General features: G+C 32.6%; 2 protein-coding genes across 3 annotated transcripts in view; one reads left to right on the forward strand and one right to left on the reverse strand.

Moving 5' to 3' along the window:
* LOC129229294 (armadillo repeat-containing protein 7-like) overlaps positions 1-19229 on the forward strand; it is a 44019-nt gene that overhangs the window by 24565 nt on the left and 225 nt on the right. The window contains exon 6 of one of the 2 annotated variants that reach the window (XM_054863568.1): positions 9956-9989. The exons of the other annotated variant lie outside the window; for it this stretch is intronic. The gene's annotated coding sequence lies outside the window, so the exon portion shown is untranslated. Of the gene's footprint in view, positions 1-9955; positions 9990-19229 lie in introns of those variants that run through there. 2 annotated transcript variants of the gene reach the window in all.
* The window catches only part of LOC129229725 (sushi, von Willebrand factor type A, EGF and pentraxin domain-containing protein 1-like), a 139194-nt gene that overhangs the window by 1404 nt on the left and 118561 nt on the right, over positions 1-19229 (reverse strand). Inside the window, 8 exon segments of the mRNA XM_054864091.1 lie at positions 2520-2615; positions 5026-5121; positions 6281-6451; positions 7870-8055; positions 8695-8871; positions 10057-10421; positions 11833-12043; positions 15161-17432. Coding sequence (XP_054720066.1) covers positions 2520-2615; positions 5026-5121; positions 6281-6451; positions 7870-8055; positions 8695-8871; positions 10057-10421; positions 11833-12043; positions 15161-17432 — 3574 coding nt within the window.

Raw genomic sequence — 19229 nt, forward strand, 5'->3', positions numbered from 1 at the left:
ATCTTTACTAGCGGCAGCAGCAATACTACAATACATTCAACCGCAATCCAAGTGGACTACAATTCAAACTCTATCAAAGTCAAAAAGGACAGGAAAGCGTTTGTTCATGTACGAGGTATTGCAACAACTTTTCTGCTTGAAAACGATACTCAAATGCAATTTGTGTGTGAGAAACCTGCTATTCAACCCATTAAATGCTTTGCAGGTGGTGGCACAGGCAGCTATTTTACATAATCTAATCATTCACATGTTATGTGTAGCCTGTCATCCTTCTTGGTGTAGCAATTTTAATGGCCAGTAGTGCATTACACTGATAAGAATTGAAGGGCTTGCTGCAAAAAGGAGGAAGTTCCAAATGCAATTTTCTAAAAGTTTGCATAGAAGCTTAAAACACCAATTAATATTTAAAGTTTTTTCTTTTTAATTTTATGACTCCTCTTGTAAAACTGCTTAGAAACATGCAAGAGAAGTTATTAAAGTAGAAAAAAGTAGAATTGTGTTTTAAGCTCTCTCTAATATAGATATTTTGAAAACACTGAAATTGGAGCAACCTCCTTTTTGCAGCAAGAATTAAGAAATTTAACAAAAAAGGATAGGTTTACATTACATCGACTTGGAGCAAAAGAAAAAAAGTAGTAGGTAAATGATCTAAAAAAATTCTTTGAAGTGTTTTGGCAGACTGTCAAGAATTATTGCAAGCTGCAATAATTTTCTCTGCTGTGAATACATTCCTCAAACAAATTAGGGGAGCAAGCAATAGAGTCGAGAAATTGTTGCACAATAGCATGCATGGAGATACAATAAAGAAAACAAGGCGCTTGCTCCCCTCATTTTTTGAGCAGTGCAATATATGTTGCATGTGCTAAGGTCAATGACAGTGATGTTCCCATCAATTTTTTGTGAGGGTATTATACTCCCAGTGATCCACTATGCACAATATGTGTATGCGATCGTAAGCCATTCAAAAAGCATTCATTTATAAAGTGTTAAGAAATATAAAAAAATAAGGATACTTGTCAGAAAATGTGATTAACGTAAATGCATTATTTTTGCTTGAGGAAAATTTAAAAATGCGGCGATAGAATCTGAATTAGAAATGAAAATTTTTGAAGCTTGAGAGTATACACTATAGTTCTAAAAATGTTTGAGAGTATATAGCGTATATGGAGTATACCCTATGGGAACATCACTGGTCAATGATACAAAAGTAATGTGTTCAATGCAACTTTATACTGCATTCATTTGATCAACCTATTGTAATGTACCAGAATTTAAAAGGATCTTCATGTGATAAAATTCCATTTGTTAGTAAAATCTACAATATCAAAGGTTCTATTGCAAGAAAAGGGAGAAAGATATAAACATCTATACATTTTAATTTTACTGATCATAGACTTTCATTTCCTTGAGCTTAATTTTACTGTATAAAGTAAATCTTATTTTAAAATTGTGTGCATTAAAATTTTTAATACATTTGAAATGTGCTTGCATTTGTTGATTTTCTACTTTAATTTATTCCTACATTAATGAATTAATATTTAAAAAAACTATCACTTCAAGTTTTAACAATGCATTTGAACTTGAGTGGATGAATAAGAAGTATTTTATTCTGCCGTGAGCAAGTGAATCGCAGTATCTGCGGGAATGAGTTTCTGATATATTTGAAGAAACAGACATTTTGGATTCAATACTAATAGGGAAATGTTAGAATTAAATGTTTTTTTTTTTTTTTTTTTTTTTTTTGCACTCTTTTTTTTCATCTGAAACCAAATAGGCAAGCTTGTACAATAAAGGCAATGTACAATTAATGACAAATACACAAAATAAATAAATAAAGAAAGAAAAATTTGCAGTTGCTGCCTATTACCTGCCCATGGCAGTATTAAGGGTTAAAAATTTGAACACGATATAAAAATATATATCTTAAGAGTATGAACAAAAAGTAAGAATAGGCGGGAGGGGGGGGGGAGATAAGTGTCTAAAATCTTATTTTTCACAAAAAAATAAATAAATAAATAAATTATATTCAAGTATACTTTAAAAAAAGTCTACTTTTGACTATTTTTGAAACTATACGTAAATGTTTGTAAAAATAATTTCATTTCAACAAATTCCTGATCTTGCATCATCTTAAAGCAGTACCTCACTGAAGATTATTTTTCAAAAACTGGCACAACTTATGATTTATGAAATGTTGCCTACCAATGTAGCTAAGCCTACCTTGCTTGGTGTGATTTCATGTTTATGAAAAAAAAAAAGTACAAATATGTTTAGGTTACAATTATGTGAAGGGTATGATTTATGAAATGTTGCCTACCAATGTAGCAAAGCTACCTTGCTTGGTGTGATTTTATGTTGATAAAAAAAGGACAAATATGTTAAGGTTAAAATTTTTTAGATGATTTAAAGTCAGAAATTTTTTTCCAAAAATTTTTATAAAATCTGAATTTTAGACAAAAGTACGAAGAATCTCACCTCTGCAACAGGATAACAAACAAATAAAATTGATTCTAACTTACGATGCTGACACCTGGATCCAATGAAGTTTTCTGTACATTTACATTTATAGGGTCCCACACATGTTCCGCCATTGAGGCATGGAAGAATGCAGAGTGCTATGAAAAGAATTTTATCGATTAAAAAAAATAAATATATATAACTATTAAATCAAGATAATAAGCGAGCCCACTAGTAATGCAACAAATTTTAAGGAAGGTAATGCTGTTAGTTCTTTAATTATAAATAATTGACATGTGCATTGAATTTAATTTTCAAAACAAAATTCAACAATTTATTCACACAGAATGAAATTCACAAAGTTGAAATTATATCCTTTGTCCTAAAAACAATTAGTAAAAATGAAATATAATGTTTCTTTTTCTTTAATTGTGGGAAAAATAAATTTCAAACCTTAGTAATGAGGCAAGAATCACTAATAGATATCCCGAAAGTTCTGAATTACAAATCGCAAAAAATGTAAAACTCCTGCTTCCTTATGTAACTCAATCATCCTTCATTAAAAAACAGGAATTTGTCTTGAATGAGGAAAATTTGGAAGTGAGGGTCGATTAATTTGAAGAATTTAGTTTAATCAAACTGTTTGAATTAGCAATATACTATACAAGTTTTATAGAACTGTCATAACTGCAATTAAAATAGTATTTGTTTTTTTCTCAAAAGAATTCTAGAATTTTTAGAAATTAGACAATATGAAAGTGTCAGTATGAAAAAAAAAGCTGAATTCAACGGATTGAAAACTACCCCAATATAAGAACAAGAACATTGAGAGTTAGATCCAAAAAATCAGGATGTTATAAAACACATTAAAAATACTAAAAAATGCATAATAAAATAAATTAACAAGACAAATTGAAAACTACCAATGATTTAATCACAAAAAATAAAGAGGAAGAATAAATAAATTTTTGAAATAAATATTAAAAATGAGAAGATTAAAAGTAGCATATTCTAAAACAGTTTTTAACTTCCCAAGAAATGAAATATTTGCAGGATGCAAAAGGATTGAATTATCAATCATGGCGCCATTTTCGGCTATGCACGTGTTCAATGTTGGTATGTTTTCAGAAAAAATTCATTTGTCACTAATATGTGCTTGAAATTATGAAAATTCATTTGAACTACTACAATTAGTTTTTAGATTAAGCTCAAAAACAACTTTAAAAAAAAGAATGGATTTCCGAGAAAATATAGAAAACTTTCATGCCTGACAGAACTTGGATTCTATGTTCCATTTTTGCTTGCATTGTTCATTGACTTTTTTTTCTTTTTTGGTCCAGGATCTTTGTTAAGTTTTGCCGATTTGAATTACTTTGATCTTTGAAAGGGATTTAATTTGCATATCTAACAACACTATATGCAAAACAAAAACTTCCATGTGCATGGTTACCAACATAAGCGGCTCTTACCGGGGGGGGGGGGGGGCAACTACCCCTCATTTTCAAAAGTAAAGTGACCTTGCCCCCTCACTTTTCAGAGTTTAAAATAATAATCGATTGAAAATGATTATTTACGGGGTGGATTGATTTTTTCCACTAATGTAACAACAAAAAATTCTAAATAAATGAACTTTTCTTATCTTATTTCATGAAAATGGAACTTTGAATTGGAAGGAGAAAGTCTGTGGTGTCCATCCGTCCTAATTTTTGAAGCCATATGCCACATTTTTTGGAGATCATAGAACCATAAATGTTAAAAGTCTTTAATGCAAACCAATCTTGGATGTATACAACCTTTTAACCAAGAGTCTTTTTACTATAAGTATTTTTGTATATTTACTTTTCTGTTAATATTTTTATTTTATACGAGGATATATATGTAACAGTATTCTCTCTCATTAATTCCTAGTTACTTGGCCCCAATACAGCACTTTGAACCTATTAACTTTTTCAAGCCTTTTCCCCTTATATATATGTTTTTTTTTATGTATATGTGTATATATATGTGTGTATGTGTGTATGTATGTATATGTATGTATGTATATATATGTATATATATATATATATATATATATATATATGTATATATATATATATATGTATATATATATATATATGTATATATATGTATATATGTATGTGCGTATATGCGATATGTATATGTATTTCAAGTTTCCCTTCAGTTTCCTTCCCTCCCCCTCAACCACCATGGTACCCTTCACCGGTTAAGCTAGAAATGGCAGGTACGAAGGTATCATTGGTTTAAAATAAAAAAAAAATAAAAATGCAAACCAATTCTCAAAAAAAAAAAAAAAAAAGCTTCAGATGCCGTGCCCCTTTACCCCAAACTTTTTTGACCCCCCCTCCCCCCACTGTTTTGGTGACTAGTCACCTACGGCTGCCAACGTTGAAAGCTGAAAATTAGGGAGACTTTGCATGAATAATAAATGATAACAAACATTCCTTGCAGCAGGTAAAAATCAAGCATTAAGAACATTTTGAATTAATAATTAAATGTGACATTATCTTAAGTTAGGGAATTGTCTTGTCAAATTTATTTGAAACTTACCATGTTGACAAACATCTCCAACAAATCCAGAGGGACAGCTGCATAGTCCAGGTGGTATGCAAACGCCTCCATTTAAACAAGGTCTGCGACACATACCTGAGATATAATGAACATAGATCAATATGTATTAACTCAAAATTTTTTGAAACAAGAGCAATGTTGCTATGGTGACAAGATTAATGCAACAATGACTTCTAAAAATCAGTAAAAATAATCTATATTCTCGTTGCCAGATTGATATAAAGTTCAATACAATGCACATAATTCACATGCTTTCAATGGCACCCAAAAGTTACAATAGTTGAACACAATATTTGTTACTTCCAACTAGAATGGATGCATAAAAATGTAGGTGAGAACCAAAAAGTATAGAGGATTTTTTTTTTTTTTCCAAATCCCTCATCCTCTCAGAAGTTGCTCTTACTCTCCAAAAAAATCCTAAAACCCCTCTCTAAATATATTCTTTTAAGTTTTACTGTTGAATAGGGGGGGGGGGGTGAGGGTCATATTCCACAGATTTTTCTATGAAAGCAACTTTTAAGGGCGTATAGAAACTGCACAGCCAAAAATTAAAATAGAGACTAGGGGAAATTTTAAAAACTTTTTTTAAAAGTGGATATTTTCTCAGAACGACGTAAAAGCAGCAAAACGTTATTGAGTAGCTTGCTACTGATTACAAAGCTGATTAAGTGTTGCAGTTTTTAGCAAGTGGCTTTAAAACATAATACTATCTCAATTCAATGATAAAAATAATTTTTATATTAAGTAAAAATCTTGCTTGAAAAATTCTAAATTCAAATCATTTATGTTTCTATATATATATATATATAAACAAATAAGTTATAAAAAAATGGCCCCTAAAATTTTGAAGCAATAATTGAATAATTGAATCATCTTGATAAAATATTGTTATTGTAATAAATAATTTCTTAGAATTCAAATACGATATGGTATGTTCAGTAAATTACCGCCCATTAGCCAGGGCTAAAGCAAAAATACGTGAAATACACCGCCAGCTCAGTCATTTCCAGCCGAGGACTGCAGTTTCGTGCTTATTAGCACTCATCAGCCCGGCATAGGAAAGTGACCTATGCCGGGTCACTTTCCTATGCCGGGCTGATGAGTGCTAATAAGCACGAAACTGCAGTCCTCGGCTGGAAATGACTGAGCTGGCGGTGTATTTCACGATATGGTATGTTAATTGAAAATTACAAAAGACACTTATAAAATTAAAAATATAGTAAAACTATCATACCTTCACAAGAGGCTTTGCCATCCCACTCTCCATTACCCAAACATGTGAGGATCTTTTTGCCTTTAACTTTTGTGCCTGGGGGACAAACCACAACTAGATTATCTCTAAACTGGTAGGACATTCCCAGCAAAATAGCTCCAGTATTTGTGCGAGGGCGTCCACAGAACATTTCTGGAAAAATAAATATATCAGTAAATAAAACTCAAATGCTAAAATAGTTCAGTAAATAGCAAAAAAAAAAAGTTTTTAAATATTTGAAAACGTAAAAAATGTTTTCTGTTTGGAGCATGCAAATAATTCCACTATATCTGATATTTTTAAAATGGCCTAATGAGATTGATTCGACACTCTTAAGTCTGTTCTCTCCTACATTGCATGGAGAGCCCATTTTGCCCTTTTCCGATAAGAATGACGATAACTTTCATATTTAGAAACAAAAGTCACACAAACATTGGACGCCAAAGTTTTAAAGGAGAACAAAACAATGAACTTGAAGATCCAACTTATGTTTGAGGCATTTGGTATCAAGACCAAACGGTCTTGATACCAAATTTGTTCTGCTCTAGAAGTTTGAAATTACAAAAGAAAAAAAATCATGGATTGATCTGGTTTTGATACTTAATACAGTGCCAGATTTATTGGTTAGGGGTCTATTACATTGTATTTTGTGTTGGGCCTCATAGTCCATCACTTTCGGAAAAAAAGAGATTCAGAAACATGTTGGATAGTCCTCTTGGGGGAGGGGGGGGGGGGGTTCCTTCACAGTTGTGACATGGTAACTCTGCCACTGACTTAATGCCTCATATAATTTGCTATAATAGCATCTGATTATGATAAAATGTTTGCAAAAGAGAATGAGAATGCAATAGTACTAAACAATGTTTTTGTTTTCAAAGGAACTTCATCTCAAGAACTTTTTTTAAACCTATTTTTTTCTAGAAAAATGTTTTTTAGCGAATTAAAACATACCATAACAGCCATATTTTCTTTGAGAACATAAAAAATTATGAAGCCATAAAAGATATATGCATGTTACTTTTTTCATTTAAACATAAATTTGCACAAATTTCTTACTGTTGAAAAAAAAAATCAGAATACCAAAAATTATCTATATTAGTTAAATCATCAATCAGTTATTAATTTTGTGTTAAAAGTGATTTTTGTAAATCGTTAAGTGAAATACTTTGACATAAATCTCCCGTCTCCCCTAATTTTTTTTTGCTAACTGTGAGATTTTAAACCGAAAATTTTATCCATTTTTGTAATTTGTTACATATGTATTTATATGTATGTGTGAACATATACATACAGTATAACCTCGATGAAACTGCAAAAACTTATCCTCAAACTAAGGATATCGTTAAATCAAGGAACATAGAAATTCAATGCAGTCAAATCCAGACCAGTGTAATGTATCATTAAATTGAGGAAATTGTTAAATTGGGTATTGTTGAATCAAAGTTATACTGTACATTAAAAAAATATGTCGTAAAATTTTTACTTAAACTTTTCCGCTGACTGATCTACAAGTAAATTTAGGACAAAATCTACATGTAAATTTAGAATGACACTTTTCTAAAACCACTTACTCTTACAACTTCCAGTTGGGATGGACCAAGAGCTATTTGCCAGGCACTGCGATGTAATATCTCCATGTGCTCTAAATCCTGGCTCACATACATGAATAAGTTTGTCGCCAACTGCATATTTTTCGTGCTTGAACTTGATGACTGCAACATGAGGCGGGATTTCTTCAGGTGGAGCACAAGTAATACCTAGATAAACAAGTTTCACTTCAGAAGAGAAATAATTACAACAGCCAACTTTTGTTTTGTAATTCAGTTTGTAATTTGTGGAAACTGTTTTTGAACTTTCTGTCAGCAAAGAAAAAGCAGCACTCAAATTGCAATTAAAGTAAATAAAAATCAAAGGTATCAAGTACTTTTCCCCCCATCACTGCAGCTGATACTCATACGTAACTCATATATAAAAATTAAAAATTTTAAGATTTAAATGTCAGTAGATATCTCGTAAATGCATTCATTTACAAAAATATATTTCTTACTAAAACTTCACTAGATACTTCATTAAGTAAGACCCATTGGCATGTTTTTACATATGCTTGCTTTAAATTTGAATGAAAAAAAAAGGGGGGGGGGCATTCACCCCTTCATATGAGGTAAGTGGGCCACTCGTGTGATTTTTTAAAAAATCAGAATAATTTAGAATAGTTAAAGCACCATTTTAGAAAATCATAATGAACTTTTGTTCATGAATAAAGTCTAAGATAAAATAAGCGAATAAGTTAAATTTGTTTTGTACCCAAACTTTTGAATAAGGCTTCAAAAGCAAATTGTTCCAAATATAGGTTCCGCCTACCCCAACCAACACTACTACTAAACATAAAATCTTACCAGCACATTTAGGAACTTCTTTATCCCATTTCCCAGAGTCCGTGCATTTCGAGACATCACTTCCTATCAGCTCATGGGCTCCATGGCAAGCAAATCTCACACGATCCCCATAATGTCCAGGAACTTCCTGAACTATGTAACCATTTTCTGGAGGTTCAAGCTGGCCGCATGATATTTCTATGGGAAGAAAATATTTTATACATATATATAATTTTATACACTTATTTTTATACTTTTATATATTATTATATTGTTGTAAAAAATTATTTCCACAATATTAATTTAAATAAATCTCACATGATTTGGGTAAGCTTAACTTATCTATATCAGTTCAGTAGTGTGAAGAAGTACCCAACTAGCGATGGGAACAGATGGAAAAAATAGAAATTTTGGAGGAAAAAAGTTTTTTCTGCTTTTTTTTCCCCAAGAGGGGTTTAATTAAACTCGTGAAAAATTGAAAGTTTTGACATTTCATTCAGCTGTAAAATGTTGTTGTCTGGGAAATTGTTAATTTCCAATAGTAATGTAGTACAGGGCCCTTATTTTGAATTAAAATCCAGAAGATCCGAAACTAGATTTTTTCCCCTTTAAAAAAAAAAAAAATTTTTTTTATGTTCAAAAAATGTTTAAAATTGTTAACGTACAACTATCGTTGAAACCAGTTTTTACAGTTTGTTTTCACATTTCTTTGATGCCACGTATCATGTGTAATATTAGTGTTTTGCTGTAATTGTGCAGCAATTTTTAAGTATCTGCTTTTGGTTCATCATACTTTTCCCCCCCCCCCCCACTAGTCTGTAACAGATAACATAATGAAAGTTATTTTTAGTACAAATATGATTTATATGATTTATTATTTTATTGATAGTCATTGTACAGCTCATAATTAAAACCAACATCGGCAGATCATGTGTCACAGCAAATTATCTCATTTCTTTTCTTTTTTTTTTGGCGTACCAAAGTATGCTTTTGGTTGAGATTGATGAAGAAAATATTAGAAAGAACATCAGCAAAATTTGGAACAACATGCAATTATGAACTACAAGATAATTTTCTCTATTTTTTGAGTCAGGATGCAAAATGCAGAAAAGTCACGGATCCTGTGTGTTCTAAATTAGAGATTCCTTCCTGTACATACATTATATTGACATTGTACCCCTAATATTCTCTAGCCAAAAAAGTAAAAATCTAACTAAAATACAGCACGTAAATTGAAATAAAAGCATTTTCGCTTTTTAATTATAAATTTCTTTACATTTAGTGGCCTCACAGCAACAGTAAGATACTAAGCCCAGGAATAACAGTAAAGATATCCTACTGTTGCTTTTAGGTGACGGCATGGAGAGAAAAAGTACTACTCACTTCTACACATAGGCATTTCTCCAGACCATGTTCCATCTTCCAAACAAAATCTGGTATCACGTCCAAAAATCTGGTACCCTTTGTGACAGCTGTACAAGACAGCGCTCTGGAAGGAATAGTCTTCTCCGTCTACTTCTCCGTTCTCCGGAGTTTTTGGTGCAGGGCAGGAGATTGGCACACAGTGGGGAGGCTTACCCTCCCATACACCTTGCCAAGAACATTCTATGGTGGTGCCACCGACTACACGGAAACCAGGAAAACAGTGATATGTGCCCCTACTCCCGACTGTGCTGTTTGGATGTACCATGATGCCTCCAAATGGAATAGATGGAGGTTCACCGCAGAGGACAAGCTCGCAATATGTACTGAAATGCATTAATTTTCCAGATCAGAACATAGTCATATTCAAAACAAGTCATTGAGGTAATATATAAATATGCATTAAAATCAGTTTAAACTGGAATTTATGTAAAGTGAAAAACCCATCTTTATTGGTAGAATTTCAAACTTCCAGCAAATAATTAAGTACACATTAAAGTTTGCCAGCAAATAATTGAATATTGCTCAAAAAATATTCATTTTTTAGTCACAATTGATAGTCTTTTCTGTACAACTTTCCATTATTTCTATGCAAAGTAAAATTTCCTTAAATTAATTCAGCACAATAAATAAATAAAAGAGAACTTAATCAGCAAGTTATGTGGAAGAAGTTATTTTCTAATTTTGTGTGCTTGCTGATGAAAAATACAAATTGTTCTCTTACTAGTATGCTAGTTATAGTTAAGTCCCAAGAAAGTCACACTGCTTTAATTATATCAAATGGGCTTTAGAAAATGAGTTTAAAAACAAGAACAGCAATCAACATTATTTTACAGCATTTTAGGTTTATGTTTTTATCAAAAACAAGTGGTTATGAATATTCAAACTTTTTAATCTTTTCTTAAAAATCTAAATTGGTTAATACCTAAAGAGGAAAAAAACAATAACGTTTTCAGATAAGATATAAATCTGGGCACTAACAGGGACTTGCCTGGCCTGTCCTAGAGGAGTTTTAACATTGTGTGTGTGGAGAGGAGAAAAAATCAATGCCAAGGAAAACTAGTCGTTAATGGAAGCAATGGCACAACCAGAAAAAATTTTCGTAGAGAGATATGGAAAAATTTGGAGAGGGACATAGTTTGTTGAAGAGGGATATAGTTTGTTTTAGTCCTTTTTTAAGGTCAAAAAAACAACATTTTCTAAGTTTCAGAGTGGGATATATCCAGGGGTGCCCCCTTGGAAAGTCACCGTGTCCTCCCAAAAATGTCCTTATTCGGCAAATTTGAAGACAATATTGCAAAATTAATATTCTTTTTTCCTTTTTAAAATATTTAAAATAATTTTTTAATGACGCCTAATGTTCTTTCAAATTAGATATTATGCGTGCATGTTCATATTTTATCATTCGGTAAAATAAGAATTTAATTTGGCAAACTAAGAATCCCCCTCCCCCAATTTTTTTTTTTTTTTTTTTTTATAGTTTAGGGCGCCCTTGGATATATCGTCGCCTCAGAGCAACACTAAGACATCTAATCCCAGAAATAACACTAAGATGTCCTACTGTTGCTCTGAGGCGAGGATATCCTCAAACATCCCTCCAGATATGCCACTGAATTGAGGTGGTTACCATATAGACAGGTGGCAGTTAGTACATATTTTTGTATTTCAGTAACTTTTTCAAACAGATTATGCCAATAAGTATTATTTCCCCCAGAAGAAATCTTTTTTGAAAGTTACCCAGTAATGTTCCAAGTGCTGTTTCCAATGCACGAATGCTTTTTAGTTCCAATCAATTTGAATCCTTTCTCACAGGAATAAGTTGCTTCACTCAATCCGGGCTTCTTTTCTAGAACCACACTACTGTGCTCGACCTCTGGAGGGGGCTCACAGTTGATCTCCTCACAAAATGGTGGCTCACTCCAGTTTCCATCAGCACCACATATGACACCTTAAATAATAACACTTTTATTTCAAATCGGATTTTTAAACATTGCTTTTTGATAGCTACATATCTGGGAAATTGACAGAGTTCTTTTAACCATCTGGACTTATATACCAAAGAAAGGGCTCCCGAAGCTTTCCAACTGCTGTTTGCAATATATACACAAATATTTTATTTTTATGATACCTGTGTCAGCTTTCCTTTGTATTTTAAGTTGTCATTAAAAGACTTATCACATTTGAATTATTAAATAATTTATCAACTATCGTTTCTCAAGTTCAACTAATTAATTGATTCTTAATTACTTAACACCATCTTACATGATTTTACATGACGTTTAAAATTTATCCTTTTGCCATTTGGTTTGAATATAAGAATAACTAAGAGAACTGTGCTGAGAAAAAAATTAGTGATCTAGCTTAAAACACATAGAAAAATAAAAAAATTGTCAACTTAAGAAGATTATTTTCGATGTTACATACTTCGGGTCTTAAATTAATAATGTTTTCTAACCTTTACTTAGTATTAAAATTAAGTACCCTACCCTATTTACTTTGAACAAAACATACTTAAAGACAGCTCAGTGAGATAAACATCTTAAGTTTGAGTTTATATATTTAGGTATGGTGTCTGTAACAAGAATTGCAATCAAGTACAAGAGTAATCAGTACAAAAATGAGAAAAGCTTCAATTGTTGTAAAAGAAAGGTGTGTGAAATCATTTACATCAAAGTAGGAGAGAAAATGTAAAAAGGATACTATATTCAGATACACTTAATCAGTTTTTCAAAGTAACAAAAAATACAAAATATTTCAGAAGGTATGCATAAATATTCGGGAAAATAATTTTACAGCAACATACCTAATAATTATCACCATTAAACAAGTGTTGAATAATCGAGATTTTTATAACATAAGGTTAATTGAGTATCAAGTGATTCCAATAAAAGAACAATCAGCGATCAGAAGAATCTCTGAATTGATTTTGGAATTAAATGAACACCTTGAATAACTTCATGTTGAACAAACTACTCAAATACTTTCACAAAAACCTCTCGGTTATGCCCATCATTAATACAAACAAAAAAATAATGTCTCACAAAGAAATGTTTCCAATGTATAATTGACAAGACTTAAAAAATATCACCAAAACTTATATGACAATGTTAAAGCATGTTTTGTTTGATGCACTCCTATATTTATTGTAGCAGAGAAATAACAACACACGCACAGTAACAACTTTTATAAAGTACTAGCAAATGTACCCGGCGTTGCCTGGGTCAGTAATAATTGTAAGAAACAATCGCTACTTTCTTTCGTTTTCTGTTTTAACTGAAAGAACTCAAAACACACCGCTTTGACGTGATTAAAAATCGAGCTTCTTCCTTACCCATAAAAGTAAAATAGCAATAAGTGTAAAGAACCAACGAATATTCATTCAGAAGCGAAAGCACGAATTTAAGCATATTAAAATTTTGAAGAATTTCCAAAATATGAACTAACAAAAACAAAGATCACTAAAAAAACCGTGCGCGTGCTTCATTTAATTAAATAGTACACACACGCACACAAAAGAAAAAAAAAAGCTCCCTACTATAAGCTTTAACTCTGAACTAAAGCTCTCCTACCCTCAGGGTGCGAAAAGTAGAGTTTCCAAATGTTTAAATGACTTTAAACTCATGTTTGCTCCAGAGAAGCCTTGATTCAAAATTTTCATTATGATTACTTATAATATTGCTGTTGTTAGGCAACGAATTTTTGTAACTATGACTTTTATGTTTAATCACATAGAGTAAAGAAATTACATAGAGAGGCCCTGCTATACTAAGAAATTGAAGCCGGAAGTTTCACCGCTATATCCAAAGATCCTTAGCTTCTTGCTAAGCATTTTATGATACATCTTGATTCCAAACATTCCATTACTGAATCTCAATTGGTTGTTAATTTAAACTTAGATATTGTTGCAAGTTTGTGGAGCACGTTTTTGAAATTGCATTAATACATGAATTAAAATGCAAACCAATCCGCCAGCTACTTTATACGGTCTCTTTGTGAGATTGGTGAAAAATATACTCGCGAAGCAATCACGCGTTATCATAACCACGCTAATCATTGCACCGCTGTACCCCACAATTCCGGCTTCAATTTCATCTCCTTTTTACCATAGACGGGCCTCTCTATGTATATTTCTTTACTCTACATATGGTGATGTAACTATCTATGGTGAAAAAATGGTTAAAATCCCTAGAGTAGTTTTGACGTTTACCCCGGACATCCGGACAGAGATTAGACCTTTATGTATAAAGATGAGGATGCAACTCCTAAGAAAGCTATAAATGTCATGCTTGCTCCAGAGAGGCCTTGATTAGAAATTTACATTATGATCAGTTTTAATATTGCTGTTGTTAGGCATCGAATTTTCCTAACAATGGATTTTATATTTAATCATTCAATGGGGAAATTACAGAAATTTGCTGCTTTCCACCATAACTTTTGAAAACTAAGTTTTTAAGGAACAAATTATAGACTAAGTTGTTCCCCGATTATATAGCTATCTATGGTGAAAAAATGGTTAAAATCCCTAGAGTAGTTTTGACGTTTACCCCGGACATCCGGATAGAGATTAGACCTTTATGTATAAAGATTAAAAATTTAAAAATATATATAACATTTAAGAGAAGTTATAAACTATGCTAAAAATCAGAAGAATCTCAAAAAATAAATTAATAATAAAAATAATTATTATTATTATTTAACAAAATGATCACATTAGCTAAAATAAAATTTAACTATTTTTTATATTTATTTAGCACGAATGGGGGAAAATTTCGAAGAAAACATCACTGTAGCAAAAATTAGCAGCAATTTTACATACATGTATTTTGGGGTAAAATGGAGTCATATTTTCAATATGGAAAAAAGTTTTAAATGACATCTTCAAGTAAAACTGATTAAGTTTGCACTGTGAAACATACACCAAATGATTAAAAAGTTTGCAATACAAGGTTTTCCTCAAATCTTTACTCATTCGGATTGGAAAAATTATAGTTAAAACTGAAAAACAACAGAAGGATCATCTTTAAATATTGGGGAGATTCATGTTTCAGTAAATATAATTACTTACTTACTGCTCCTTTCAGTTGATAGCCATAATCACAATCGTAAGTAACATTGCCACCAAAAACCCAACCACCTTCTGTACTCATCTGGGAATTTTCTACTGTTGGTGGGGAACCACAATTTACAGGTTTGCACACAGGCACTTCTCCCAGCCATTGTCCATTATTGTCACAGAATAATCTTTGATTTCCACTCAAGATATGGCCTTCTTGACATGTGTAATTTATGCTTTGTCCAACAAGATATGGTCCAGCAGGTATATCTGCATGAAGGATTAAAACTGGGTTCTCACACAGGTACCTTTTACACTTCGGCAAAGGCTTAGACCATTTTTTCGTAGATTGGCATACAGTTGCATTGGAACCATCCATTTTATATTTAGAATTGCATTTGAATTCTAATTTGGAACCATAAGTGTTATTCGAACCTATCACTTTGCCATACTTCAAATTCGTGACGGCTGGACAAGTTATGATGACACATTGTGGAGGCTCTATATTCCATGTCTGATCTGCTAAGCAAGTACTTGTTGGAGAACCTTTAATTTCATAACCTTCACTGCAGCTGAAATGAACAGTGCTGTCAACAACAAGGGCTCTAAACAGAACAGTTCCGTACGTAGGAGGTACTGGTCTGGAGCAGGGTAATGGCAAACATTTCGGAATTTCCTCACTCCACATCTTTTCTGCTAAACACCTGAGTTCTGAATTACCTTGAAGTTCGTAACCCATGTCACAAGAATACTTGACCACTGATCGATAAGTATAGTTCACTCCTTTTACTCTACCATGCTCGATTTGGGGTGGAGGTTGACAAGAAACGACTCTGCAGAATGGAGTAGACAGACTCCATGTTTCATTGACCAAACAAGAGCGAGTCATTGTACCTTCAAGTTCGTAGCCATCGTAGCAGTGATAAGTAGCCGTGCTTCCAACAGTAAATCCTTCAGATTCCACCCAGCCATTTTCTGGCGCTGGAGGAGCTGTACATTCTCTTGATATACAGTGTGGTTCCTCACCACTCCATGCACTTGATAGTGCACACAACCTTAAAGCTTCACCAATAATTTTATATCCAGGTAGGCATTCATAAGTCACAGATGCACCATATCTTAGAGAACTCCACTTGGCATAGCCATGAGGTATGTTTTGTATGATTGGGCACACTATTGGTTGACAAGTTGGCAATCCATGTGTCCAAGAAGCATTTGCTTGGCATGTTCTAGTAGGGGATCCTACTAACTTGTAACCCACATCACATTTATAGTTCACCTCTGATTTGTACAGCAGAGAAGACACGACCATATCGCCTAGAACTAGATTTTCCGGAGCACTGCATGAGACAGGTTTGCACCGAGGAACCTCGTTAGTCCAAGTTCCATTTTCCGAGCAAACACGTGTCTCATTGCCATGCAACTTGTAACCTTTTGCACAGCGATACATCACTTCATCTCCAAGCTTGAAGATATCAGATCTAGCTGCATCTAGCAAAGCTTTGCCATCGACAGTAATATCTCCTCTTTGCTCAATGACTGGCCAGACTTGAACTTCTCTACCAGTAGTACCTTGAGAGAAACTATGCACTAATACTTCTCCATGCAATAGTGCATCAGGCAAGGGACAAGATATTGATTCACACACAGGAAAATCTGAGCTCCATACTTTCTTCTCAGTGCACGTCAAAACTGAAGCTCCATGCAATTCGTACCCCCTTTCACAAAAATATGTAACAGTTTTACCATATTCATAGACATCCCCTTTGAATGTTCCATGTGATATATTTTTGGGAGTTTCACACAAAACAGCTTTGCACGTTGGTGGTTTTCCACTCCACGTATTATCATTTTGGCACTTTCGATCCGACTTCCCGATCAAATCGTAACCTTTCGCGCAGCTGTAGTCTATGATAGCACCGTTGCTAAAATTAGATGAAGAGATGAATCCATGTTCAATACTGTCTGGATGTGGACATAAAGTGCCTTCACAAGTTGGGAAAGGTGCAGACCACAGTCCACTAGCTTCACAACGAAGAGTTTTTTCACCAATGAGTTTCCAACCAACATTACAGATAAAATGAATTGAATTCTTAAACGTATATTTGCTTCCATCAATGTATCCAAACTTAAGTGGGGGTGGTTTGGGACAATGGACAATTTTGCAGATGGGTTGAAGACCAGTCCATTTGCCTTGTGCATTGCATACTGTACGAGGTCTCTGATATTCCAAAATGTAGCCTTTTTGGCAAGCATATTCTACTTCTGCACCAACAGTAAAATTCTAAAAAAGAAAAAAAAACCTTATAAAATATCTAATAAAGTACAGCATTTTCTTGAGCTGCAATAAAACATTAGATGAGCACATTTTCATAGCATTTATTATTTAGTTATAAAATACAGATAAATTTTACATCTCTAAAACAAATAGTTGGCTATATGAATGGAAAATGTTGAAACAGATTATTCATGAAATAGAACAATCAAAACATATGTATACTCAGTTTAGCAAAAAAAAAAAAGTCTGAAAGTAAACAAATGGGTTTCCAGAAGGTTTACCACCTTTGGGGACTTTCTCTGGAAATAATAATAAAAAAATTAAACAAATTGCTATTGTAAACCAATCAGCTGGAAAATGATTTATTATCGTCAATGCCAAACACATGGTTGACGCCGCCAAATGGCATATTTCTAGATTGACATTTAGTTTATCTTTTCGGTGAACAGAGTATAGATGGACACTTCAAACTACAAAGAGTTAAGCACTAAGACACAATGACAAACAAATCATCAAAAATATCAAAACAAATTAAATAAAATAAATATTTTAAAACAGTAGTAAAGCACTTTAGTAACCTTAGTAAGCCTTTAAGCCTTCAATTTATGACCATTTTCAAATTCAAAATTGCAGCTAGAAGGACGTTCTCAAGCAAATGGTGCAAGTGAAAAATGATTACCTTTATGCTGGTTGCACCATGAAAAGAAACATATTAAAGCGCCACAATGTTATTTATAGGTTTTAACCTTTTAGAAACCATTTGTGTTTCAGGAAATTGAAGAATAGAAAAAAAAAATTAAGAATTCCTTCATTTTTTTTATTCTAAAAATGTTTAGTTGTCCAATCTTTGACTCTCCTAATGGCCAAATGTTTATTTTAAAGTCCACAATTATTATAAGCAAAAATTTGTTTTCCTCTCCTTATCCCAAATCCCAATTTTCTAGTTATTGTTATTTACAAGTTTTCAAACCAATTCTAGAATTTTGTTTTCATACGGTATTTTTTCCCTTCAAAATTTGATTTTTTTTTTCAAGTAACATTTAGCAACATCAATTACATTTTCGACAAAAATAGAGCTATTCATGGGTCAGGTTTATGGATGATTTTAGAATAGCACTTGATTTCAGAAACATACAGAGGAGGGAAAAAAACGCATTGTGAACGACTGCTTGAAAAAGCAGCCTACAATAATTTAAAGTTCCTGCTAGTTTAAAAAAGTTAAGACAACTGTCTTATCTTGAATCTCAACAGAAGGCACTGATTCCTCAGAAAAGCCCTCAAAGTGAGCTTTCCTATTCGGATGATAAAGTTCAAGGATAGCATTGTCTGCCATATTCAATGGATATGAAGGCATTTCCTTTAACTCATATTATGTGCATATAATTGAATACATAGTGTCATTCATTGATTTGATTTGAAGTAAATAATAACTAAATCACTATTCAAATTCAAAGTACGTCAATGACTAATTTAACACTCTCTGTTTATCTTATTTCTCCTCCAGCTCTCCATCAGAAGCTCTTAGGGGCTGCGCTAAGGGTTTCGAAATGTTAGCCAGTAAATTAGCAAATTCTAAAAGTGTTAGCCAAATTTCAAAAGTCTTCTGATTTTAATGTATTTTTATCTGCAGAAATATTTTATCAGAGGATGAAGAATATCTTAATTTTGACAATCTTTTGAGGAAAAGGCAAAGGAAATATCTTTTTCAATGGAAATTTTAGGATTTTCTGTTTGCCAATAAATTCGCCAAAATAATTTTTTTTCGCCGAATTTACGGTTTTTATCGCATTTGGCGCAGTGGCA

This window comes from Uloborus diversus, chromosome 9 (assembly GCF_026930045.1).
Source record: "Uloborus diversus isolate 005 chromosome 9, Udiv.v.3.1, whole genome shotgun sequence".
Lineage (NCBI taxonomy): Eukaryota > Metazoa > Arthropoda > Arachnida > Araneae > Uloboridae > Uloborus > Uloborus diversus.